The sequence below is a fragment of the Taudactylus pleione genome, unplaced genomic scaffold, assembly GCF_031769625.1.
Source record: "Taudactylus pleione unplaced genomic scaffold, aTauple2 ptg000977l, whole genome shotgun sequence".
NCBI lineage: Eukaryota > Metazoa > Chordata > Amphibia > Anura > Myobatrachidae > Taudactylus > Taudactylus pleione.
The window spans coordinates 285,836-313,719 of NW_028285378.1; the positions used below are offsets into that span (position 1 = coordinate 285,836).

At 46.2% G+C, this 27,884-nt stretch overlaps 1 protein-coding gene across 1 annotated transcript in view; it reads right to left on the minus strand.

Annotated features, from left to right (window-relative positions):
• Positions 1-27,884, minus strand: part of HSPBAP1 (HSPB1 associated protein 1) — a 170,011-nt gene that overhangs the window by 90,001 nt on the left and 52,126 nt on the right. The window contains exon 2 of the mRNA XM_088460746.1: positions 506-685. Within this exon, the coding sequence (XP_088316872.1) occupies positions 506-683 (178 nt within the window). The 5' untranslated portion in view covers positions 684-685. The remainder of the gene's footprint in view (positions 1-505; positions 686-27,884) is intronic.

Below are 27,884 nucleotides of genomic sequence, written 5' to 3' on the forward strand. Positions count from 1 at the left end.
GATATCTCTGAGATTCATGAACAGAAGTAGAATAAATAAATGATATGTGCTTTGTTTCTCCCTATCTGCAGATAATAGGACTGCTGGCTCATGCGGCTCAGAGATTCTACTGTAATAAGTTAATCTAATGTAAAATTAAATGCATAAGGAGAGAATATATGCTATTTAGGGGGATTACTTTCACACCTAATGACACGTTTTACGCCACTTTACAGGGGAAAAAAAAAAGATACAATATGTTCCTATACATTTTATAAAATTCACAGATATATATATATATATATATATTACACACACACAGTATGTAAGGATCTCAACACTTTCACAGTGCCACCGTGTTGCCCATTACTGATTATTTTTTTTAAACAGATCTATTACCAATATTAAAAATATATGGATTCAAAAGAAGCCTTCGGGAACCTAAAGTAACTGATAGCAGAAATTTACACAATAGCTACATAACAAATGAATGTAAAATGTTAAATATTGTAACTTAATAGATCACCTGTGTCCAGTTCCTTCTTTCCAATTCTGAACCTTAGTTTCCTTTCCTGTAACAGCTCGGACAGGTAGGTCATGTTCCAGCGAGACACTGGCCAGTCATGAACCATATTATAGAAGACAGCTGGTCGGTTTAGACTGAGAACCATGTCTTTAGCTTCATTTGGTGTGAAAGGCTTCATAGCTGCAGAAAAAGACAGGTGTTAGAACATAAACATGTAGCCAGAATTTACCATGCTGGGCAACAAAACATGTCTTTTACACTGTCCTACCTCTTCCCTAGGCAGTGTCCTTTCACCCCTGATATAACATAACAAGACCTAGGTGTCAAGGGGGTGATGTATCAAGTAGTGAAATGAGTAGTGAAGTAGAGGAGTTGACCATATCAACCAATCAGCGTCAATGTAGAATTTATCAAGTACAATCTATAAAAAGGATGCTACGGGCAACTTCTCCACTCTTTTCATTGCTTGGTACATCACCCCCTCAAGCAACATATTGTTATATAGTCCCATCCCACCACCATTTGTCAAACCCCCCCCCCCCCCAAATCTAAAAATGGGTTAGGTAATCCGGCCCTTCAGAGGCCACACAGTCCTTGACGGGAGCCCAGGTTACATAATGGATGATTTGGCTGTGTCACCACCACAAGTCCCCACTTGACCCCTAAAATTCTGCTTCCCCAACGCCCCCCCCCTCCCAAAAAAAAGAAGAGGTATTCGGGATACCATCCATAATATGGATGGTGGTGGGGATCTGTTAATATGACAGCCAGTGACTAATCCACCTGTAAGCACTCCCCTTAAATCACTTTTCTTTTGAAAGGAGTAAAATAAGGAGTTATTTACATCCCATGAATCCCCTTTCCCTCCAATTCTCAATACAGCCATTCCTCCATGCGCTACTGCTGAGCTCCACCATTATCACGGTGTCCTGCGGACTTGTCTTTCTGTAACTGTCACTATGATTTGCTCTTTGCTTTACTAAGCTGCAGTATTACTGCAAATTCCCAGCAGGAACATTACCAACAAAGGAAACTTAAAACAGAAAACAAAAACACCCCAAATTTATTGTCGCCGCAGAGACTGCACTTAATGACAGCATTTATGTTAGCACAGACGTTGATTTACTAGCAGGGCCGTTTAGATGTTAACAGATTTTGGATTACTACTCTTCACAATAAATAAGCGATAAATCCTTTATAGTCTTCCAACCAGCTGTAAACAGTACGACGCAATGATCGATAGAACACAGGGAAAAGGACCACTAAAACATCCACTGATTAACTAAAGACTTAGACAGACATGTCCATAAAATGCGCTTCCCAGACACTGAACTCCTGGGCCCCATTAACAAATCAGAGGGAGCATTACAAAAAGACTCGGTGACAGTATCTCAAACTCCATCCTGACTGCCACTGCCTGGGAACCGTTGTTATATTTTCACAGGAAAAAAGATATTAAAGTACCTGACAAAAATATTATTATTGAATCTAAACGCAATCGGATATTGTTGGATTTAGTGTAATAAGCAACATTTCAACAATACTGCTTAAATATCTTAAACATTAAACATGTCGACAAATCACAAGAAGCGAGATGTGCTATTGTATTGGGGAATTACTATAAGCAATTAGCTCCAAGTCCCACATGACAGCAACATAGCGCTTCATAAATCTGCACCGTAATTTCCGTTGTAACAGTTCAGCCTGATTTAAAATCAGTGACATATGCTAAGAAATCATGCACCAAGTTAGAAAAGCACAGAGTCCCTAGTCGCCACCTGTTAGCATTAAATTAAGAGGTGTATGACTTTGTGTAATATTATATTAACAATATGCTATTGATAGTGATTATAAGGTGCCCATTTTACCGTCTGGCCCTGGATGTCTGCTTACTAAAATATGGTAATGCTGGAAATCCTCCTTTGTATAGTAAAAATCTGAGCGACTGCATGTGAAGGCCTATCCCACCCACTGTTCTTACATCCACTGCCGCAGAAGTCATCATTAGTATTGCAACTTACAAGCCCCACGCTGGGTGCAAAAGATCCAGTTGAAACAAACGTCCCATCTCTGGCCGCACACTGCGGATGAACACGGAAGTCGTCGTTAGAAAAGTTATGTGCAATTGCATGGTCACGGCCCTTTCACAGATTGTGTGGCCCGGCGACAGACGGATCAATCTGTACGCACTTGTGATCTCTGACCATGGGGTAAATTTACAAAGCTGCCTTTCGTAATTTTTCCATTGGTTTTGCAAACTGCAGATTTACTAATGGCAAAAACGATGAGAATCCGAAAAAAATTCAGACTTTAGAATATAATTGAACACTATCAATGTTTTAACCAGTACAAGTATGGAAACCCTGGATTTACTAAATGGATTCTAAAGCCAATCAGAAACAGGTGGTAAAAATTGCCCAAATAAAAGACTACCAACTGAAAGGCAATTTTGTGACCAAAAACCCTTTCTATTGGACAAAGCTGATGATGCCTATAAAAAGGGACATAACCATGTATGCAACCGGTGACTGTAGCAATTATGGAGCTTCAATCAGTGCTCAAAGTGGGGGCAGTATACGGCGGTATGAAATACTGCCACTTCCCGACGCCACTTAATTTTTTGCCGCAGTGTAGAAGTGTCCCGATGCTGGGATCAAGTATGGGATCCCAGCACTGGAACAGCAGGGTCCCAGTGACACTGCAATTTAAACTTGACACTTGCCGTGAGCCAATCCTGGCTCGCAGGCCATCAACCAATCAAAAGAAGCGGCTGACTTTTGAATTTGGGGCCAGACACGAGCCACGGCCATCAGCCAAGTTTCTTCTAATAAGTTAGCGGTCCGCAAGCCGCATTTGTCTTGCAGCAGGTGCCAAATTGAAAAGGCCGCCGATGTCTAGTTTAAGCTGCAGTGCTGCCGGGACGGGACCCGGTGCTCTGCCACAGTTTAGAGATGTGACCCCAGCGGGACACATCTGCACACAATGCAGCTGCAGTTCTGGGGGTGAGAGAGGGAATCAGTGAGTGGGGCAGAGTATGAGAGAGGGAAGCAGGCAGTAAGAGGTGCGGGGGTGAGAATTGTGTGGGGAGTGTAAAAGAGGACCCTGAAGAAGAAAATGAGTTATGGTAAAAACTTACCTTTGTTAGCTTTCTTTCTTTGAAGTCCATAGAGTCCACAGGGAGACTTTAGGGTGTAGATGATGGAACTGAATCTGGGCACCACACAGTTAAAAGCTTTCAGCTCCCAGGATGCATTGGTCCACTCACTCTATACCCCGCCCCTGAGCCAGAGGCACCTCAGTTGGTAATAAGCCAAAGGCAAGAGGAGGATAAGAGAGAAGGAAGACTGGTACACTCAAGAAACACACTCTAACAGAGAAGGAGACGGGAAACTGGTGACCAGCAAGATAGCCCATATGAAGCCAGGTGCGTCAGGGCGGATGCCCTGTGGACCCTATGGACTTCGAAGAAAGGGAGTTAACAAAGGTAAGAATTTACCATAAATCATTTTCTTCTTCAGGGTCCATAGGCTCCACAGGGAGAACTTGGGGATGTCCCAAAGCACTCCTTTTAAGGGTGCGGACGCTCCTGCACCGAGAGGAGAATCAAGCGCCCAAAGGAAGCATCCTGAGAGGCAAAGGTATCAAAAGGCATAGAAACTTAGAAAGGGCTGAACAGTCGAGGTGCCACTGTGAGCTGCCCATGAGGGACCCACAGTAGAATGAGCATTAACAGAAGTTGGAACATGCAGATCCGCCTGTGTATAAGCTTCTGAATAGTCATACGAAGCCATCTAGCCAATGTTTGTTTGTTGGCTGGCAATCCCTTCTTGTGAAATCTATAGAGCACGAATATGTAGTCTGATTTCCGAAGGGAACTGGTATGGTCCACATAAATCCTGAGGGTGCGAACCACATCCAAGGAGGCCTCACCTGCCGAGAGGTCTGGTGATTGAAAGGCCTGTACTATACTCTCCTGATTAATATGGAAACTTTTAACAACTTTAGGAAGGAACTCAGGGAGATTGTGAAGCACAGCCCTGTCCTGGTGAAAGATCAGTAGAGCGCTCCCAATTCTGACACCCTCCTGGCAGATGCAATAGCCAGAAGAAAAAGAGTCTTAGCTGTTAACCACTTAAGTTCCACCGAATCTAGTGGTTCAAATGGAGGACTCTGGAGGGCCCGAAGAACTACTGCCAAATCCCAATGAGCCACTGGGGGGACAAAGGGAGGTTGAATCCGGAGGACACCCTGGAGGAAGGTGTGGATATCCGGGAGCAGAGCAATTTTACGTTGGAACTACACTGACAGTGCAGAGACATGCACTTTCAAACGAGGCCAGGCGTAGGCTGAGGCCCAATCCATCTTAAAGGAATGCCAGGACTCTGGAAATCTGAAACACCTGAGGGTCATAATCTCTAGTACGACACCACCGGAAATATGTATGCCACACTCCTGGCAGAAGCAGGCTTACGCACTCTAAGCATCGTGTTGATGACAGAGCTAGAGAATACTTTGGACCTTAGGAGGGATGTCTCAAGAGCCACCCCGTCAAAGACAAGACGATCCAGGTCCGGGTAAAGGCAAGGACCCTGAGACAACAGGTTCCGGACATTGAGGCAGCAGGAATGGAGTGTCGATGGAGAGACTCTGAAGATCTGAGTACCAATGACGTCTGGGCCAAGCTGGAGCCACCAGCAGGACAGTGCCTCCATCTTGCTCGAACTTCCAAAGAACCAGAGGAAGCAGGGAGACTGGAGGAAATAGGTATGCAAACCGGAAGGTCCATTTCACTGACAGAGCGTTCACCAAGCGTGCTTCGGCATCTGTTGTTCTGGACCCCTACACTGGTAACTTGCGATTGTGTTGGGAGTCCATGAGGTCCACCTCTGGGAGACCCCATTTATCCACTAGGAGTTGAAACACCTCTTGGTGAAGACACCATTCCCCTGGATGCACGTCGTGACGGCTGAGGAAGTCCGCTTCCCAATTGAGAACTCAAATTAACACTGCCGAAATGGCCGGGAGATGAGATTCTGCCCATGTCAGAATGCATGACACTTCTGTCATTGCTGCCCGACTTCGAGTGCCTCCTTGATGGTTCATGTAAGCCACTGTGGTTGCGTTGTCGGACTGAACCTGAATAGGTTTCCGTGAAGAATGTGCTTTGCCATCATGAGGACCCTGTACACAGCCTGAAGTTCCAATATGCTGATAGGCAGGGATGCCTCGACCGTTGTCCACCGGCCCTGAAAGGAGTGTGGACCGGTCACTGCACTCCAGCCTCGGAGACTGGCGTCCATTGTTAGGAGTGTCCAGTCTGGGACCCAAAAGGGGCGACACTTGGTTAGATGAGACATCAGTAGCCACCAGGACAGAGACAGGCGCACCTCTGGAGAGAGCACCAACGTCTGAGCCCTGATCCAATGGGGTAATCCACTCCATCTGGAGAGGATCAGCCCCTGCAGTGGTCTGGAATTAAACTGAGCATATTCCACCATGTCGAAAATGGACACCATGGATCCTAGAACCTGCATCTCCGAGTGGACTGACAACCGGCGACTGTGAAGGCATCTGCATACTCAATGCTGTAGCGTGGAGATTTTTTCTGGAGTCAGAAAGATTCTCTGCTGGTGAGAAACTAGAAAGGCCCCCAAATGAACCATCCTCTGTGAGGGAATTAGGGTGGACTTTTTCCAATTGGTTAACGACCCGTGCGCCTGTAGAAAAGCAATTGTCAGTTGCAAGTGGTGGCGAAGCACTTCTGGAGAACTCGCCAAAAAGAGGAGGTCATCCAGATATGGTAGTAGCCGGATACCCTGACTCCGCAGATGGCCCACCAGTATAGCAACCTGTAGATAACGCTGGTGAGAAGGCATTATGGTAACATGTAGGTATGCATCCTGAATGTCCAGTGAGACCATATAATCCCCAGGTTCCATAGGTAGTATGATGGAGCGTAAGGGTTCCATCCTGAACCTGGGCACCCTGAGGAATTTGTTCAGAGACTTGAGGATAGGCCGATGAGACCCATTCAGTTTCTGAGCCCGAAAGAGAGTAGAATAATAACAAGTCTGTCGTTGAGATAGTGGACCTTGCTTGCAGCAAGGATCATATGGCTTTCTGGATCTGCAAGGCCTTGTTCTTGTCCGAAGGAGGACCTGTGCAGAAAAACTGGTGGGGAGGTCTTCAAAGAAATGAGAGGGCGTACCCCTGAGAGACCACTTCTCTTGCCCAAGCATACTTGGTGGTGTGACATCAGCACTGGGCGAACTGAAGAAGTCAGCCTCCCACTCTGGGGTCCCCCAGAGGGAAGCCCGTCCCGCCAGGCTGAGGGTTTATCCTCTGGTTTGGAGGCAGTACATCTTGTGCTCCAGGCCTAATTCTTAGGCTTGGTGGCCTTCTTGGCAGTGGACTGTCTAGGAAAGGACTGCCCTTTGAATTTTCTTGGGGACGACAGGACCTAAAGGAGGAGGATTGAGACTTTGAAGGAGCGGATGCTGGAGGCAGAAACGCAGATTTTGATTTTGCCAACAATCTTGTCCAGGTTTGGACCAAACAAAATCTCCCCATTATAGGGTAAGGCCTTAGTTAGAATTGGCACCTGCGCTCCAAGAGCGCAGCCACAGGAAACGGCGAGTAGACATGGCCACGGCCGAGACCCTGGAGGTCAGTAGACTAGCATCCAGAGCAGCCTCATCGATATATGCAGCCGCATCCCAGATGTGGCCAACCAGTGACACCTGATTCTCCGAAGCTTCCAAGGGGAAAGAGTCCTCAAGTGCATCGGCCCAAGTCTCTATAGCCTTAGATATCCAGGAGATAGCCATGGACAGGCGGGCAACAGCTCCTGAAAGAGAGTATATTGATTTCAGGCAAGTTTCCACTTTGCCATCTGTAGGATCTTTCAAGGAAGTAATGGAAGGCATAGGTAACGTTGCACTTCTAATCTATCATGTAACATGGGAATCCACTGCAGGGGCGATTCCCACTTTTTACAATTAGCCTCAGGAAATGGGTAACATGAGGCCAAACGTTTTTGAGGTTGATATCTCTTACCAGGCGATTGCCAGGCAGCAGCCATGTGATCCACTAGCTGATCTGACAGAGGGAATACTGCCGAAGTCACCTCAATCTGTTTAAACAGAGGGTGTTTCGATTTAGGGACTGGCTTGTCATCTTCTATAACCAATACAGATCTGACCGCACGCACCAAGGCAGGAATATTAATCCTTGACTTAGTCTCCGCATCTTGCAAAGGGGAGTCTGGATTAGAGGCGTCAGCCACTTCTCCGTCATCAGATGACATCTCAGACTCTGATAGCTGTTTATTGAGATGACAACACAGGATGCTTAACTGGCCACACAGGTTTCTCACTGCAACATGGTTTGAATGGCCGTAGAGGAAGCTGCCAGTCTCTGCAATGAAGTAGAGATAACATTGTCGAAATCAAATAATTGGTTATGATCATCGTGCAAATTTTTATCTGAACGATTTAGTCGTCTATGGTCTGATGACGAATTGCTTGGACGCTGCTCTGTCTCAGCGCATTTCTGACGCGCACAAATACAAGGTTTAGTGTGGAAAAACAGGTTTGGTGTGTATGTCTGTGGGTGTTTGCATATGTTTTGAGAGACTCCGCATGCTAATACAGTAACGCCTGTAACAAATTAATTACAATGTACACAGAGACTAGTTGTTATGTTCTGGGTTGTTTGTGGACCCGGGGTGGTAGCAGGAGCGATCACAGAAGCAGATTTGAAAATAAAACTAGGATTTTTAATAAGTACTAGAGTAGACATATAATGTGGCAGTAAATAAAAGTCCAGGAATATATAAATGTGCACAAGAGTTCTGTGGTGGGAGTAAAAGGGTTAATGTCCAAGTAGAAACAATTAGAGCTGTCCAGGTGTGCAGGTAGTGAAACTGAAAATAATCAAACCAGGTTTGCAGGTAGTGAACTGAAAACAATCAAGCCAGGTATGCAGGTAGTGAACTGAAGCGCAGGATGTCAGCAGGCTCAGGCACTCAGGTATGGGCAAGGGTGATGGAGGAAGCAGGGTAGTCCAGTGGGAGCTAGGAGCTGACAGGCAGACTGGCAGACAGCGAATTCACAGGAACAGGATAAGCACAGAGAACTCCCTCTCAGCTAGGCTGAGATACACGTTGCACTGGCAAAGAAGGAAGGCACTGACCCTTCCTAAATACCCCATGCCGTGCTGTTACTGGCCAGAGGGAACATGTGACTCACCAGGATTGGCCAGCCGCATCACATGGCCAGAAGACAAGATGGCGGCGCCCATGCCAAACAGAACGGAGATGCCGCCAGGCCTTACCAGTGCAGAGTGACAACAGGCCCGCACAACAACGCGCGCAGCCAAAGCCCCCCGCCAGACACCAGCTCCGCCACCAGACAGCCCGCCTCACAATGACCTCACAGGTAACACTCGCCTAGCGCCATGCTGAAATACCCTGGCCGTGACAGTACCCCCCCCTTTTGGGGTGGCCTCAGGACACTCACCAGGCTTCTCCGGATGGGCAGAATGGAATCTCCTGATGAGCGTGGGAGTGTGGACATCACGAGCATCGGTCCAGCAACGTTCCTCTGGACCGTAACCTTTCCAGTCCAGCAAATACTGTAGATGACCTCTGCGTAGATGAGAGTCCAAGATCTGGGCGACCTCAAACTCAACTCCTCTCTCCGTCTGGACTCGAGGAGAAGCAGGTAGAGCACTATGGAATTTATTCAGGACCAGGGGCTTCAATAAGGAAATATGGAAGGAATTAGGGATTTTTAGGTATGGGGGTAACTGTAGGCGATAGGCCACTGGATTAATGACTTCTGTTATGGAGAAGGGACCAATGAAGCGTGGTGCAAATTTCATAGAAGGAACCCTCAGACGAAGGTTCCGGGTGGATAACCAGACCTGGCTTCCAACTTGCATGAGTGGAACTATTCTACGCTTTCTATCGGCCTGGGTCTTATAGCGAGAGGATGCCTTCAACAAATCAGGCCGTACTTGAGTCCAGATGGCAGCAAAATTCCGCACCGTGTCCTCCACGGCCGAAACATCGAAAACAGGCAGGCTTCGGAATTCGGGAACACGAGGATGAAGGCCATATACAACCTGAAATGGCGTTTGGTTAGTTGACGAGTGGTAGGAAGCATTATGTGCAAATTCAGCCCACGGCAGCAAGGCAGCCCAATTGTCCTGGGAAGATGACATAAAAATTCTTAGAAAGAAAGTCTCTAGATCTTGATTAACTCTCTCGGTGGAGCCGTTGCTTTGCGGATGGTAGGCCGTGGAAAAGTTTAACTTCACTTGAAGAACAGAACACAAAGCCCTCCAGAATTTTGCAGTAAACTGCACACCACGGTCAGAGACAATTTCAGCAGGAAGGCCATGTAGACGAAATATGTGTTGGACAAACAACTGTGCCAGGTCAGGGGCAGAAGGTAACTTCTTCAACGGTATATAGTGGACCACCTTAGAAAATCGGTCTATTACAACCCAGATAGTGTTGAAACCTTGAGAGACTGGCAGGTCTGTGACGAAATCCATGGAGAGATGCGTCCATGGACGTGATGGAGTAGGTAATGGAAGCAATTCCCCAGCTGGAGCTTGTCGTGATGATTTATGCTGGGCACAGGAGGAGCAGGAAGAGATGAACTCCATTATATCTGCCTTCATAGAAGGCCACCAATAGTGTCTTTTCAGGAACTCCAAGGTCTTCCGAGTGCCTGAGTGCCTTGCGAAGCGAGAGGAATGTGCCCAAGTGAGAAGCTGCTTCCTTAATTCCGGGCCATAAATGATTTTCCCGTTAGTTAGAGGGCATCCATCTATAGAGGTCAGAGAGATGGCATGATTGAGAGACAAACAAGGAATCTGAAATTTATCTATGAAACTAGACGTTATGAAATTTCCGGCTGCTCCCGAGTCAAGTAGAGCAGCAGCAAAGACAGGTTTGGGTTTAAGATCCAAAGCTAGGGTAATCGTGAAATCTTTAATTTTTGGAGACGGGCTCATAACTCCTAACTTGATGTCTCCAGGATCAGTTAGGATTTGTCATTTCCCGGTTTACGGGGGCAGGAGATCAGCAGGTGACCGGACTCTCCGCAGTACAGACAGAGGTTCTTTTGCATTCTTCTCTGACGTTCTTCTTTGGAGAGGTGTGTATGATTCACCTGCATAGGCTCCTCTTCAGTAGGGGAAGGAATGGGACGGGTAGAAATGGAGGGGGTAAATGACCTTTGCCGGTCAGTTCTGTTTTTTTCAGCCTGACGTTCCCTGAAGCATAGGTCAACTTTGATACACAACGAAATCATGTCGTTCAGATTAGTAGGAAGCTCTCGAGTGACTAGATCATCCTTTAGTCGGTCTGACAACCCATGCCAGAAGGCCGAGGTGAGGGCTTCCTCATTCCATTTGAGCTCTGATGCTAAAATTTGAAATTGCACGGCATATTGACTGACAGGACGGACTCCTTGTCTCAGTGTCATGATGTTTGATGATGCTGATACAGTACGCCCAGGTTCATCGAAAATCACAAAAGCCTGCGTAATTATCCAGCAGCGGATCTGAGCGCTCCCAGAGTGGGGAAGCCCATTCCAAGGCCTGGCCGGATAACAGAGAGACTATATAAGCCACTTTAGTTCTTGCAGTTAGAAAGTTGTCAGGCTGCAGGGTAAAATGTATGTCACACTGATTTAGGAATCCTCGGCAGGGTTTAGGGTTGCCGTCAAATTTATTTGGTAAAGGAAGATGTAAGCGAGGAGATGATCTGCCTCCTGTATTCCCAGACGCTAAAGCGGATGTAGATGCTGGTACTCCAGGGGTAGAAAAGGAAGTTTGCAAACTATCCTGTCGCTTGGACATCTCTTGCAGAAATTGAGCCATCTGATACTGCATGTTTTCCAGATTCTCTAAATGACCAGAAATGCACCGGAACAAATCCACTCCTGACTCCTGATCCGTGGCCGGCTCCATGTGGCCAGTGCAAACTGTTATGTTCTGGGTTGTTTGTGGACCCGGGGTGGTAGCAGGAGCGATCACAGAAGCAGATTTGAAAATAAAACTAGGATTTTTAATAAGTGCTAGAGTAGACATATAATGTGGCAGTAAATAAAGCGCAGAGTGACAACAGGCCCGCACAACAACGCGCGCAGCCAAAGCCCCCGCCAGACACCAGCTCCGCCACCAGACAGCCCGCCCCACAATGACCTAGCGCCATGCTGAAATACCCTGCCCGTGACACTAGTATGCTCAAAAGAAGTGGTCTAAATGTAAAGTTCCGAATTACTGTCATGGACCTGCAAGTCATTTGGCAGTTGTGTGCCTATTGTCCGATGCTGTTTTGGTTCATAGGAACTAACATCTACATCCTAATTAAGTGAAGAATAGCCTGCCCCAGGCTACGAGACTATGTGGCACCTACAAGCAGCTGTGGGTCTCTCTCCCCCCTGTTTAGAAATAAAACTTCCATTTACACCTTAGAATTGGTCCAGGCAATGCTTGGATGTTTAAATATGTTAGAAATGGCTAACATATTAATCCATTACAAATACCCTAAATTACATAACACACACATAGACTTACATGCATACACACATTAAATAAAACATATAAATATACAAGACGCACAGCGCACAGTTGCGATGTTTATCAAAGCACTCTACACATAAACGCACCGCGCATATTAGCAACTTTACGCAATATCCTCTTACACAAATTTCCTAAAAGGTTCCTTAGTATAAAGACTAATATTAGGTTTATTCGTTATTGTATAATGTTATAAAACGCATGTATTTGATATCTAAGGTTTAGTATGTAGTAGCCACATCGTGTTTGGTGCTATTCTGAACCACATATTATTTGCAGATCTCTGGTTCCATCGGCAAGGAGATCGCAACATGCGTCTGCAAGTTATGGATTATAGAGAATTAAGTGTTAGAATGTACTTTGTATGTAGTGTCTATTGATTAGTTAAAACACACACAAAGAGCCATTGGAGGGCTGAACTACCATTGCACCAACTGACCTATGACAAGACAAGAACCAAGAAGAAGAACCAATAGGATTATGCCAACTCGTTTCTATTGTATCGCCTACTGTCTGTAAGGGTATATATTTAGGTGCTCTATATTCAGTAGGGAGTCATCATATTCTTTCTGTTGATGGAGGCTTCACCTTTGATGCTGGAAATCTGGATCCAGAGCGCCTGCGTAATGTGTTGACTGTACCTTGTTTATGTATAAACTGTTGCGCTAATTGTATTTTAGAACACAGTGTGTAACTATCTGCTTTTTGGTGAATAATATCTTTTTGTGCTTTGGAACCACGATCAAAGTCTGGAAAGCAATCATTTCTTGTGCGACTTATAACGCTAAATAGCGACATTTAGGGTGTATACATATGTAGGAATTAATAACATCCACCCCTGGTGGAGGTATACCCTGTGGTAATCCCGGTGTGGGAATGACAGCTTTCTGTGACATAAGAGGGGTCTGCATAATTAGTGGTAGTCCCTGCGAGGGAATGACAGGCTGCTGTGGTAACACCATAGGAGGTTACTCAGATGTGGGCCGCTAGACAGCCCACTTCTGAGAAAAGACCACCTAATGGGACTCCTGTACTGATGTCAGGGGATTTGAGCTACCTGGTGGATTAGAACACCTCACACACAACCGATCTCGAACCAAATTCTCCTCACTGAAACCTGCAGTACATAATCTGCATTGCAGAATGGGTGTAGCAATGTGTTCATTACCCTTGTTGGACATCTCTGCAGAGTAAGACAATACACAATATGGTACTGGGTACAATGCAACCACGAGAATGTACTAATACTAGCAGGGTAGCAATATACTGGTCCTGTTTTATGCTTGGGTATGCTGCAAGGACCTGCTGCCTAAATATGGCACAGTGCAACACACAACAGTATGTGACAGACCTCACAAATAGTTATATATATATATATATATATATATATATATATATATATATTAAACTATCTCAGTACCAGTCAAAAGTTTGAACACACCTTCTCAGTCAATGGTTTTTGTTTATTTTAATTATTTTCAACATAGTAGATTAATACTGAAAACATCAAAACTATGAAAAAACACATGGAATTTTGTTGTAAACAAAAAAGTGTTAAACAAATCAAAATATGTTTTATATTTTGGATTCCTCAAAGTAGCCCCCTTCTGCTTTGATGACAGCTTTGCACACTTTTGGCATTCTCTCGAACAGCTTCATGAGGTAGTCTCCTGGAATGGTTTTGAATTAACAGGTGTACCTGGTCAAGAGTCAATCTGTGGAATTACTTGCCTTCTTAATGTGCTGGAGACCATCAGTTGTGTTGTGCAGAGCTAGGGTTAGTACACAGTGGACACCACTATTTGACTACTGTTGTAATCCATATTATGGCACCAACCACTCAACTCAGTAAAGAGAAACGACAGTCCATCATTACTTTAAGACATGAAGGTCAGTCGATACGGAAAATTTCAAGAACTTTGAATGTATCCTCAAGTGCAGTTGCAAAAACATCAAACGCTATGATGAAACCGGTTCTCATGAGGACCGCCCCAGGAAAGGAAGACCAAGAGTTACCTCTGCTGCAGAGGGCAAGTTCATTAGAGTTCCCAGCCTCAGAAACTGCTACTTAACAGCACCTCAGATTAGAGACCACATAAAGGGCCTGATTCAGACCCACTCGCAAGCGGTTGTCCGCTCGCAAGTGGGTCGATGGTGTGCACTGCGCATGCGCACGACGGCGGGAGCTCCGTCGTGCGCATGAGCCAGACGCGACGAGCGAAGGACTTTCCTTCGCTCGTTGTGTCTGATCAAAGGGGGCGTGCTGTCGATGTTGATTGACAGCACGCCCCCTTTGGTGGGCGTGCCGGGGGCGTGCCTCCCAGATGGGGGCGTTCCCAAGGGAACGCCTACCGTCAGAAGCCGGCCCACTGACATCACTAGTGATGTTAGTGGGAGTGATTTTGGCTCTGATAGAGCCAAAATCACTCCGGGCCTTGCGGTTGAGAAACTCAACCACAGGCTCCGGCTCGCAGTGGCGATGGTCGTGATGGTCAAGATCAAGACCATCGCGGCCATCAACCTGCATGCTCGTATAGGCTGTGGGTGGTGACCCACAGCTATACGAGCGTCCAGGAGGACGCTACATAATTATGGAGGACGGCCCTCATTCAGAGCGTGCGCTCTGCTCAGAGCGTCCGGCTCTGAATGAGGGCCAAAGTCTTCACAGAGTTCAAGTAGCAGACAAATCTCAACATCAACTGCTCAGAGGAGACTGCGTGAATCAGGCCTTCGTGGTCGTATTACTGCGAAGAAGCCACTACTGAGGATGAACAACAAGAAGAATTGTTTGGGCCAAGAAACACAAGGAATGGACATTAGACCAGTGGAAATCTGTACTTTGGTCTGATGAGTCCAAATTTGAGATTTTTGGTTCCAACCGCCGTGTCTTTGTGAGACGCAGAGAAGGTGAGCAGATGGTTTCTGCATGTGTGGTTCCCACTGTGAAGCATGGAGGAGGACGTGTGATGGTGTGGGGGTGCTTTGCTGGTGAAACTGTTGGCGATTTATTCAAAATTCAAGGCACACTTAACCAGCATGGCTACCACAGCATTCTGCAGCGCCATGCCATCCCATCTGGTTTGCACTTACTGGGACCATCATTTGTTTTTCAACAAGACAATGGCCCAAATACAAATCCAGGGCTACTTGACCAAAAAGGAAAGTGATGGAGTGCTGCGTCAGATGACCTGGCCTCCACAATCATCCGGCCTAAACCCAATTGAGCTGGTTTGGGATGAGTTGGACCGCAGAGTGAAGGAAAAGCAGCCAACAAGTGCTCAGCACCTCTGGGAACTCCTTCAAGACTGTTGGAAAACCATTCCAGGAGACTACCTCATGAAGCTGATTGAGAGAATGAAAAGAGTGTGCAAAGCTGTCAAAGCAAAAGGGGGCTACTTTGTGGAATCTAAAATATAAAACATATTTTGATTTGTTTAACACTTTTTTGTTTACAACATAATTCCATATGTGTTCTTTCATAGTTTTGATGAATTCAGTATTAATCTACTATGTTGAAAATAACTCAAATAAACAAAAACCATTGAGTGAGAAGGTGCGTCCAAACTTTTGCCTGGTACTGTATATTATACATACTTATTATTATTATTATTAATATATATATATATATATATATATATATACACACACACACACACACACACACGGACATTCCTCACTTAACAACCTACTCGTTTAACAACCGTTCGGACTTACGGCCGGCACTCTGACCAGCCTGAGCCCATAGTACAATGACTAAATTGTTATTCTGAATGTCTTTTTTTTTTTTTTTTATAACATTAATCGTACTGTCGAATATGTAAGAGTTATGCAAAGTAAAACAGTTACAGTATCAAGTTTGAGTTTCCTTTAGACCTTTTCTTTATTCAGAATACATAAAAATTACCACCTCCTGGCTCCTCGTTTAGTGAGCGATTCGTTTAACGACCTAGTCGTAGGAACGGAACTCGGTCGTTAAGTGAGGAATTATATATATATATATATATTAATTTATGTATGAACCACCCTAACAAAACCTGTATTAGGGCATGAAATAGAGATAGAAACAGACAGGCAGCGCAAGCACAAGTCACATACAATGCAGGAATTATTGTAAATTGGCACTACACTCAACTATACAGACTCAGTGTCTGGTAGGAAATAGTGCTACATACGCTGACCCTGGGGAGGGGTATGTAGGGGGACCGGACCACGCTGTATCCTGGGAGAGCTGCGACTGCACCGTGAAATAAATGGCCACTGGAGACCACTGGAGACCTCAGAAGGGGCGTGGCTGGAGGAGAACAGCTCATAGAAGCCAGACCTCATAGGAAAGGTGCCCTGAGCTGAGGGGAGGAGTCACTTAAACAGGGATGCCGTCTCCCCTGGCTGATCATTAACCCCTAGGATGCTGGTTTCCTGCACCAAAATGTCCCTGGTGGTCTAGTGGATCGCGATGGCTGGAGCCTGCATCCACGCTCAGCCAGCTCCGGTCTGTCCCCTGAGACCGGAGGTATTGACTGCCTTAACAGGCGGGTCACCGTGAGCCCGCCTTACCTGTCCCCTAAAGTCCGGATGCAGTCTGGGTCCTCTCCGGGGGCACTGGCTACCGCTGACCCCCGGAATGCCCGCCGAAATCCCCAGATCGGTACTGGCATCACGGCACTGGAGGGGTGACAGAGCGGCAGACCAGACATCCCTCGGACAATCTGCTGCTGTGCGCTCTAGTTGAAGAAAAGATAAAACAAATCAAATCCTAAAAATAATAGCTTAAGGGCTGCCTAAGCAGACCTCCTGCATAATGGTGACCCGACTCCGGCCGGGCACCAAAGAAACGGAGGTGCCTCAGGGGCAGGGTATAGGGAGAGTGGACCAATGCATCCTGCGAGCTGAAAGCTTTTAACTGTATTGTGTCCGGATTCAGTTCCATCACCTACACCCCAAGGTCTCCCTGTGGAGCCTATGGACCCTGAAGAAGTAAATAACCTATAATCATGTAAAGTGTTCTAGTGCAGGCACACTGCAGCAGACAGACACCCATGCATGCCCTTTGCTGACAGCTGCAACTGCCAGCAATGACTGACAAACCTTACACGATTATAGAATAGATCAGCAGTGGGGGCTGCGATTGGATCACTGACATAATAATATACAAAGTATCGGAAACAAGAGGGTCGGCTGGCAGTCAGGGGAGTTGGAGGGCTTGAGAACATGGGCCAAAATAGGGATAGAGGGTACAGGGCAGCGGGATCAATGAGAGAAAACATTCATCACAGTAGACAAGATACCCTCTTTTGAATGATGTACAGAGAAACAATGGGCCGAGGGTAACATAATGCATACCTCCCAAATCCCATTAACAGGTGTTCATAACATTTATGCAAGCAGAAGAGGAGCACACCCGTAAAGGGTGGTATGGCCTTGCTACAGGGGGCAGGTCTTTGTGGTAAACGCCTATTTTTGTCACGCTATTTTTGTCACGCTGGGGGCATGCCCAGCAGTCTGGGCATGACTTCAGTCCCTCGCTTCAGTGAATAGATGGCGCACGCATCCGCATGGCATCTATTCACAGCTTGCTCTGCTAAGTAGAGCAGCTGGTGACAGGAGCATACTTGCCGACATTCAGAAGTTCCTCTCCGGGAGGGGGCGGGTGCAGGGGGAGTGTTTGCATCATCGTGGCCATACCCCCGTACTATACAATGCTGAGATTACTGTCATTGTACAGCAGGGTGGTGGCTATGAACGCAAATCGAGTCATTTGCTGTCCGGATCACCCACTTCACTTGGTAAGTGGGCGGCTGGAGGGCGAGAGGTGGTCGGCTTTGGGAGACTTGCCCACTCTTCCGAGCAGCCGGGAGTGCCACAAGATTATCAGGAGCCTCCCGGCCATTCCTGGACAGTGGGCAAGTATGGACAAGGGGCCTCCCAACCTCTCCCGCACTGTGGGACATTATGTACTACAAGGCAGTCCCCAAAAAGTGGGACTGTTGTGTCAAAATCAGGACAACTGGAAGGTATGATAGTGCTTGACAGGGAGAGAATGGCTACACAGAGAGTTAAGTACTTACTAGACACAGAAAAAGCACTTCACAGACACCAAGATTTCCAAGCATTATTTTAACTATTCTGCCCCTCCATACTCTACCAGTATGTGAAAGCAGCACTAATTCATCTCCTAGATCAGTTTAAATATGTCACGGTGAAAGATCCCTGGGATCAGAGTCTGGGCATGAGAGGAAGAGATGCCAAGTCCTGGCCGGGCAGCAGAGTGAGGCGATCTGCTGCCTGCCACTACTAGGGACAGTCCAGTCCGACAATGTACATAGCTCCTGTACCATCACACCAATATCACGGCCGCATAGGCCATATATAGGTGGCCCATGGCTGCATCAAGTGATAACTGGGCAGGCCTAATACAGGCCCAAAAATGGGTCCTGCCCGACAAATCCTAGCCCTGCCTGCAGACCCTGGCTGTTTATCACAATTCCAACCAATTCAAAACTTTGCTAATGAAAAAAACCTAACTAAACTAAAGTAGCAAATATATAATATGTAAGATATGTATAGACAATGCCCCATTTAGAGGCAATTCAGTGGTTTTGTTTAATTGTGTTTAGTCAAAAAGATTAGACTGGCTACTCCTCCAAAGAGTTACATACCTAACACCTGGCACTTAGCACTACTTGGCAATTATGCAATAATTCACAAGGTGTTTTTTTGTCATAATAAAACAGTTTCTTATTATAAATGGGCTTCTAAATTATTTAAATGTGACAACTTACAATACTGTACACTGATGTGTTTTAACACTTGCAAATAATGAACGTCTGGCCCTCTCTCAGGATATAAAATCTGTCTTGTTCCCTCATCTTTCATTCACACTGCCATTCAGTCTGTCTACTAAATCAACACATGGTAGTATATACACAGACATGGCTACAAAACAACACCCCAGGTTTTTACAAATGTGGGGGGTGCAGTGCATGCAAAAAAACTAAGAGTCATACGACCAAGCCTATTTTAAACATCACATCTTACACCACGAAGAAAATCTTCAAGATCAAACAAAAGATGTCATGTAATTCGAAAGGTGTTAATCTATCTGCTGTCTTGCCCTTTTCAATATATAGGGAAGACAATACGGAAATTGTCCATATGTATTAATGAACATTTGAATAACATCAAAAATAATAAGGAGAACCATAGTGTATCTAAACACTTTCAGGAAAAACATAACAGTGATCCCTCAAAGCTATTTTTTGTAGGTCTGAAACAATTATCAATATCATGGAGAGGAGGAGATCTTAACGATAATTTATTAAAAGAAGAAACAAGACTGATTTTTGAATTAGGGACATTGCAACCTATGGGTCTTAATATTGATTTTGAGCTGACACCTTTCCTTAGAACGAGAATGTTTGTGCAATATATTATCTATTTACTTTAATTTAATTTTAATGTTTTTGAATAGATCATTTATTTTAGGATTTGTATGTTGCTTGTTATGTATGTCCACTTTTTTCTTGTATGTATTTATTTATATTTTCTGTAAGAGACATATATACAATATATATATATATATATATACACATATATACACACACACACACACACCTCTGCTCATGAATTAACAATGATCCATACAGTGCAAATGAGGTTTGTTTGATATGCGCTATGAAGAGACATATATAGAAACTTAGCGGCAAAATCTTCAAAAGTACGGGGAAGTCTTTAATAGATGGACCGGACGAGATACTATGAGGCCATTTTATCTCCTGGCATACCATCACAGGAAGTAAGGAGGCCAAGCGGAAGCTAGATGGATAGCTGAACAGGACGGAGGATCACATGACCACCTCAGTCTACAGCACGCTGGAAATGACGATGACGTCCGGGTCCCGAAAAACGGAAGTGACCTAGTGCGGCGGATGACCATTGCGTCTTCCGTTTGGAGCGTGCTGAACAAGATGATGACGTCTGGGCCCCGCCGTCCGAGAGTGACGTAGTGCGGCTGGGCGGAAGGAACAGATTAAGGAGGTATATAAGGCGGTAGGAATGACATCCACACACCATCCTGAGGAAGCCTATCTGTAGGCAAAACGCGTTGAGGACAGTGGAGGGAGATCTGGTTATAGTCTGCAGAATGTAAGGTACCCACCAAGTTTGCCGGCAAACTATTTCTACCAACTGCTCACTCCTTGGACATTTTATTTTGGATAAACAGTATTTGTCATATGGTGAGAATCCGTTGAATGTGTTTTCTGGAACTCTACCCATAGTGGACACTACTATTTGGAAGTACACTCACCCCAAAATATAGGAGGTACCCAATTATTGCTTTTACTTTGGAATATCCACTGATAGTGGAACACTATTTTGGGAAGATATATATTTTATTTATCATCTCTTAATGTGGATTACTGGTTGGGGAGAACAGAGTAAAATGTTCAATAGCGTGTCTGTCACTTTGCAATATTTGTATGGTTTTATTGTTCTGTGTTACGTGTTGTAAGTGAGTTTGTCCCATACCAGTTATACCCTATTTACAATCTATTACTGTGGATTTTAATACATTTCTATTTTTAGCACAATCAATTGCTTTATGATTTTTATCTGAGTTATATACGGGACCTATAGGAGGCGCCATAGGATCTTTTTTCTACCTATATAGTTCACAAGGGAAGGTGAGCCCCTTATTTCTTTTCCTCTTAAGGCAGCAACCTGTTTAGGATTAATAGGTGGTAGCGCTACCTTCTACCCACTTTTTTCATTTATGAGTGAGGAGCTGTCTCACCCCCTGCAGCTGCCACCACATAGCACTCTGCTCATGTAGCCTGACAACCCCCAGTTTACTGGAGAACTACCCCAAGTATACTCCCCTGTCAAGCTGTGTGTCCCTAATACTTTCACTAAGTTGTCATCCATGTCCCTACTACCCCTACCCAGTCCCCACTTCTACCTCCACTAACCCATTTGTCATGTGTGTTCCTATTTCCACCTAGTCTCTACTATCCACCAGCCCAGCTATCATGTGTCCCTGCTACTAGTACCCCCAGCATTATCTGTGTCCTTATTACTAATGACACATTCTTGTCTTTTCTTCTACTACCTAAATCCACCTGACATGTGCTCCTACTACTGCTACTCCAAGCCACCTATTATTTGTCTTAATCTAATCCTACCCACCTGTCATGTGTCCCTTTCTCTAGCCCCACCCACCTGTCATATGTCACTACTACTACTACTACATCTCTGGACGATAATAATTAAAACATCTAGGGGCTGATTCAGAGGTGGACGCTACTGCGTTCGCTGTTGCTGGAGTCTGCAAGAGCGATAATATGCAAATATTAGTTTCAGCCCTCCCCTGGTGTACCAGTGTGCATCGAAACGTGCAAGCACTGAGACACCTACTTTCAATGTTCTGCACACAATGACAATGCCGTTGAATCTTGACACGCCACCATCAGCACACCGACTCTTGCCCCTATGGCAGGTGCAGTTGCTCTGTCTGAACAAAGCCTCTGTGGAAGCAGCTGTGTATTTGAGAATGCATTTCTTACACTAACACGCCCACGACACGTCCATAACATGCCCATGAGACAGACTTTTTTTAAGTTCACTTCAGGCCACCACCCAGTCACAGCCCAAGAACGCCAAATCATTCTTCTATAGTATTTCCGATTCCGTCTGACCCGATAGCAACAGCACCATTGTGCGCCCTAGGAATTTTCAATAGTTTTTGCGCATGCGCAGTTGCAAAAAGATCACTTCACTGCATCAGACATCGGCAGTGCGTGCGACTCAGAATCTAACCCTTTTTTCACTCCGCTACATCAGACATTGGCAGTGCGTGCGACTCAGAATACGACCCATTTTTCACTCCACTGCATCAGACATCGGCAGTGTGTGCGACTCAGAATCTAGCCCTTTTTTCACTCCACTGCATCAGACATCGGCAGTGCGTGCGACTCAGAATCCGACCCATTTTTCAATCCACTGCATCAGACATCGGCATTGCATGCGACTCAGAATCCGACCCTTTTTTCACTCCACTGCATCAGACATCGGCAGTGCGTGCGACTCAGAATACGATCAATTTTTCACTCCACTGCATCAGACATCATGCGTGCGACTCAGAATCTAACCGTTTTTTCACTCCACTACATCAGACATTGGCAGTGTGCGACTCAGAATCTAACCCTGTTTTCACTCCACTGCATCATACATCGGCACTGCGTGCGACTCAGAATCCAACCCTTTTTTCACTCCACTGCATCAGACATCGGCATTGCGTGCGACTCAGAATCCAACCCTTGTTTTAACAACCACTGCATCAGACATCGGCATTGCGTGCGACTCAGAATCTGACCCTTTTTTCACTCTGCTACATCAGACATCGGCATTGCGTGCGACTCAGAATCGGACCCTTTTTTCACTTCACTGCATCAGACATCGGCAGTGCGTGCGACTCAGGATCCAAAACTTTTTTCACTCCACTGCATCAGACATCGGCAATGCGTGCGACTCAGAATCCAACCCTTTTTTCACTCCACTGCATCAGACATCGGCAGTGCCTGCGACTCAGAATACGATTCATTTTTCACTCCACTGCATCAGACATCATGCGTGCGACTCAGAATCTAACCCTTTTTTCACTCCGCTACATCAGACATTGGCAGTGCGTGCGACTCAGAATACGACCCATCTAGCCCTTTTTTCACTCCACTGAATCAGACATCGGCACTGCGTGCGACTCAGATTCCGACCCATTTTTCACTCCACTGCATCAGACATCGGCATTGCGTGCGACTCAGAATCCGACCCATTTTTCACTCCACTGCATCAGACATCGGCATTGCGTGCGACTCAGAATCCGACCCTTTTTTCACTTCACTGCATCAGACATCGGCAGTGCGTGCGACTCAGAATCCAAAACTTTATTCACTCCACTGCATCAGACATCGGCATTGTGTGCGACTCAGAATCCGACCCTTTTTTCACTCCACTGCATCAGACATCGGCAGTGCGTGCGACTCAGAATCCAACCCTTTTTTCACTCCACTGCATCAGACATCGGCAGTGCCTGCGACTCAGAATACGATCCATTATTCACTCCACTGCATCAGACATCTTGCATGCGACTCAGAATCTAACCCTTTTTTCACTCCACTACATCAGACATTGGCAGTGCGTGCGACTCAGCATACGACCCATTTTTCACTCCACTGCATCAGACATCGGCAGTGCGTGCGACTCAGAATCCGACCCATTTTTCACTCCACTGCACCAGACATCGGCATTGCGTGCGACTCAGAATCCGACCCATTTTTCACTCCACTGCATCAGACATCGGCATTGCGTGCGACTCAGAATCCGACCCTTTTTTCACTTCACTGCATCAGACATCGGCAGTGCGTGCGACTCAGAATCCAAAACTTTTTTCACTCCACTGCATCAGACATTGGCATTGCGTGCGACTCAGAATACGATCAATTTTTCACTCCACTGCATCAGACATCGTGCGTGCGACTCAGACTCTAACCCTTTTTTCACTCCACTACATCAGACATTGGCAGTGCGTGCGACTCAGAATCCGACCCTTTTTTCACTCCGCTGCATCAGACATCGGCATTGCGTTCGACTCAGAATCCGACCCATTTTTCACTCCACTACATCAGACATTGGCAGTGCGTGTGACTCAGAATACGACCCATTTTTCACTCCACTGCATCAGACATCGGCAGTGCGTGCGACTCAGAATCCAACCCTTTTTTCACTCCACTGCATCAGACATCGGCAGTGCATGTGACTCAGAATCTGACCCTTTTTTCACTTCACTGCATCAGACATCGGCAGTGCGTGCGACTCAGAATCCAAAACTTTTTTCACTCCACTGCATCAGACATTGGCACTGCGTGCGACTCAGAATCCAACCCTTTTTTCACTCCACTGCATCAGACATCAGCATTGCGTGCGACTCAGAATCCAACCCTTGTTTTAACAACCACTGCATCAGACATCGGCATTGCGTGCGACTCAGATTCTGACCCTTTTTTCACTTCACTGCATCAAACATCGGCAGTGAGTGCGACTCAGAACCTAACCCTTTTTTCACTCCACTACATCAGACATTGGCAGTGTGTGCGACTCAGAAAACGAACCTTTTTTCACTCCACTACATCAGACATTGGCAGTGCGTGTGACTCAGATAACGACCCATTTTTCACTCCACTGCATCAGACATCGGCAGTGCGTGTGACTCAGAATCCAACCCTTTTTTCACTCCACTGCATCAGACATCGGCAGTGCATGCGACTCAGAATCCAAAACTTTTTTCACTCCACTGCATCAGACATCGGCATTGCGTGCGACTCAGAATCCGACCCTTTTTTCACTCCACTGCATCAGACATCGGCAGTGCGTGCGACTCAGAATACGATCCATTTTTCACTCCACTGCATCAGACATCGGCATTGCGTGCGACTCAGAATCCGACCCTTTTTTCACTCCACTGCATCAGACATCGGCAATGCGTGTGACTCAGAATCCTACCCTTTTTTCACTCCACTGCATCAGACATCGGCAGTGCATGCGACTCAGAATACGATCCATTTTTCACTCCACTGCATCAGACATCATGCGTGCGACTCAGAATCTAACCCTTTTTTTCACTCCACTACATCAGACATTGGCAGTGCGTACGACTCAGTATACGACCCATTTTTCACTCCACTGCATCAGACATCGGCAGTGCGTGCGACTCAGAATCCGACCCATTTTTCACTCCACTGCATCAGACATCGGCATTGCGTGCGACTCAGAATCCGACCCATTTTTCACTCCACTGCATCAGACATCGGCATTGCGTGCGACTCAGAATCCAACCCTTTTTTCACTCCACTACATCAGACATTGGCAGTGCGTGCGACTCAGAATCCAACCCTTTTTTCACTCCACTGATTCAGACATCGGCATTGCGTGCGACTCAGAATCCAACCCTTGTTTTAACAACCACTGAATCAGACATCGGCATTGCGTGCGACTCAGAATCCAAAACTTTTTTCACTCCACTGCATCAGACATCGGCAGTGCGTGCGACTCAGAATACGATCAATTTTTCACTCCACTGCATCAGACATCGTGCGTGCGACTCAGAATCTAACCCTTTTTTCACTCCACTACATCAGACATTGGCAGTGCGTGCGACTCAGAATCTAACCCTGTTTTCACTCCACTGCATCAGACATCGGCAGTGCGTGCGACTCAGAATCCGACCCTTTTTTCACTCCACTGCATCAGACATCGGCATTGCGTTCGACTCAGAATCCGACCCATTTTTCACTCCACTACATCAGACATTGGCAGTGCGTGTGACTCAGAATACGACCCATTTTTCACTCCACTGCATCAGACATCGGCAGTGCGTGCGACTCAGAATCCAACCCTTTTTTCACTCCACTGCATCAGACATCGGCAGTGCATGTGACTCAGAATCTGACCCTTTTTTCACTTCACTGCATCAGACATCGTGCGTGCGACTCAGATTCTAACCCTTTTTTCACTCCACTACATCAGACATTGGCAGTGCGTACAACTCAGAATCTAACCCTGTTTTCACTCCACTGCATCAGACATCGGCACTGCGTGCAACTCAGAATCCAACCCTTTTTTCACTCCACTGCATCAGACATCAGCATTGCGTGCGACTCAGAATCCAACCCTTGTTTTAACAACCACTGCATCAGACATCGGCATTGCGTGCGACTCAGATTCTGACCCTTTTTTCACTTCACTGCATCAAACATCGGCAGTGCGTGCGACTCAGAACCTAACCCTTTTTTCACTCCACTACATCAGACATTGGCAGTGTGTGCGACTCAGAATATGAACCTTTTTTCACTCCACTACATCAGACATTGGCAGTGCGTGTGACTCAGAATACGACCCATTTTTCACTCCACTGCATCAGACATCGGCATTGCGTGCGTCTCAGAATCTAACCCTTTTTTCACTCCACTACATCAGACATTTGCAGTGCGTGTGACTCAGAATACGACCCATTTTTCACTCCACTGCATCAGACATCGGCAGTGCGTGCGACTCAGAATCCAACCCTTTTTTCACTCCACTGCATCAGACATCGGCAGTGCATGTGACTAAGAATCCCAAACTTTTTTCACTCCACTGCATCAGACATCGGCATTGCGTGCGACTCAGAATCCGACCCTTTTTTCACTCCACTGCATCAGACATCGGCAATGCGTGTGACTCAGAATCCTACCCTTTTTTCACTCCACTGCATCAGACATCGGCAGTGCATGCGACTCAGAATACGATCCATTTTTCACTCCACTGCATCAGACATCATGCGTGCGACTCAGAATCTAACCCTTTTTTTCACTCCACTACATCAGACATTGGCAGTGCGTGCGACTCAGAATACGACCCATTTTTCACTCCACTGCATCAGACATCGGCAGTGTGTGCGACTCAGAATCTAACCCTTTTTTCACTCCACTGCATCAGACATCGGCAGTGCGTGCGACTCAGAATCCAACCCATTTTTCACTCCACTGCATCAGACATCGGCATTGCGTGCGACTCAGAATCCGACCCATTTTTCACTCCACTGCATCAGACATCGGCATTGCGTGCGACTCAGAATCCGACCCTTTTTTCACTTCACTGCATCAGACATCGGCAGTGCGTGCGACTCAGAATCCAAAACTTTTTTCACTCCACTGCATCAGACATCGGCAGTGCGTGCGACTCAGAATACGATCAATTTTTCACTCCACTGCATCAGACATCGTGTGTGCGACTCAGAATCTAACCCTTTTTTCACTCCACTACATCAGACATTGGCAGTGCGTGCGACTCAGAATCCAACCCTTTTTTCACTCCACTGCATCAGACATCGGCATTGCGTGCGACTCAGAATCCAACCCTTGTTTTAACAACCACTGCATCAGACATCGGCATTGCGTGCGACTCAGATTCTGACCCTTTTTTCACTTCACTGCATCAGACATCGGCAGTGCGTGCGACTCAGAATCTAACCCTTTTTTCACTCCACTACATCAGACATTGGCATTGCGTGCGACTCAGAATCCAACCCTTGTTTTAACAACCACTGCATCAGACATCGGCATTGCGTGCGACTCAGATTCTGACCCTTTTTTCACTTCACTGCATCAGACATCGGCAGTGCGTGCGACTCAGAATCTAACCCTTTTTCCACTCCACTACATCAGACATTGGCAGTGTGTGCGACTCAGAATACGACCCTTTTTTCACTCCACTACATCAGACATTGGCAGTGTGTGCGACTCAGAATACGACCCTTTTTTCACTCCACTACATCAGACATCGGCAGTGCGTGCGACTCAGAATCCAAAACTTTTTTCACTCCACTGCATCAGACATCGGCAGTGCGTGCGACTCAGAATACGATCAATTTTTCACTCCACTGCATCAGACATCGTGCGTGCGACTCAGAATCTAACCCTTTTTTCACTCCACTACATCAGACATTGGCAGTGCGTGCGACTCAGAATCCAACCCTTTTTTCACTCCACTGCATCAGACATCGGCATTGCGTGCGACTCAGAATCCAACCCTTGTTTTAACAACCACTGCATCAGACATCGGCATTGCGTGCAACTCAGATTCTGACCCTTTTTTCACTTCACTGCATCAGACATCGGCAGTGCGTGCGACTCAGAATCTAACCCTTTTTTCACTCCACTACATCAGACATTGGCATTGCGTGCGACTCAGA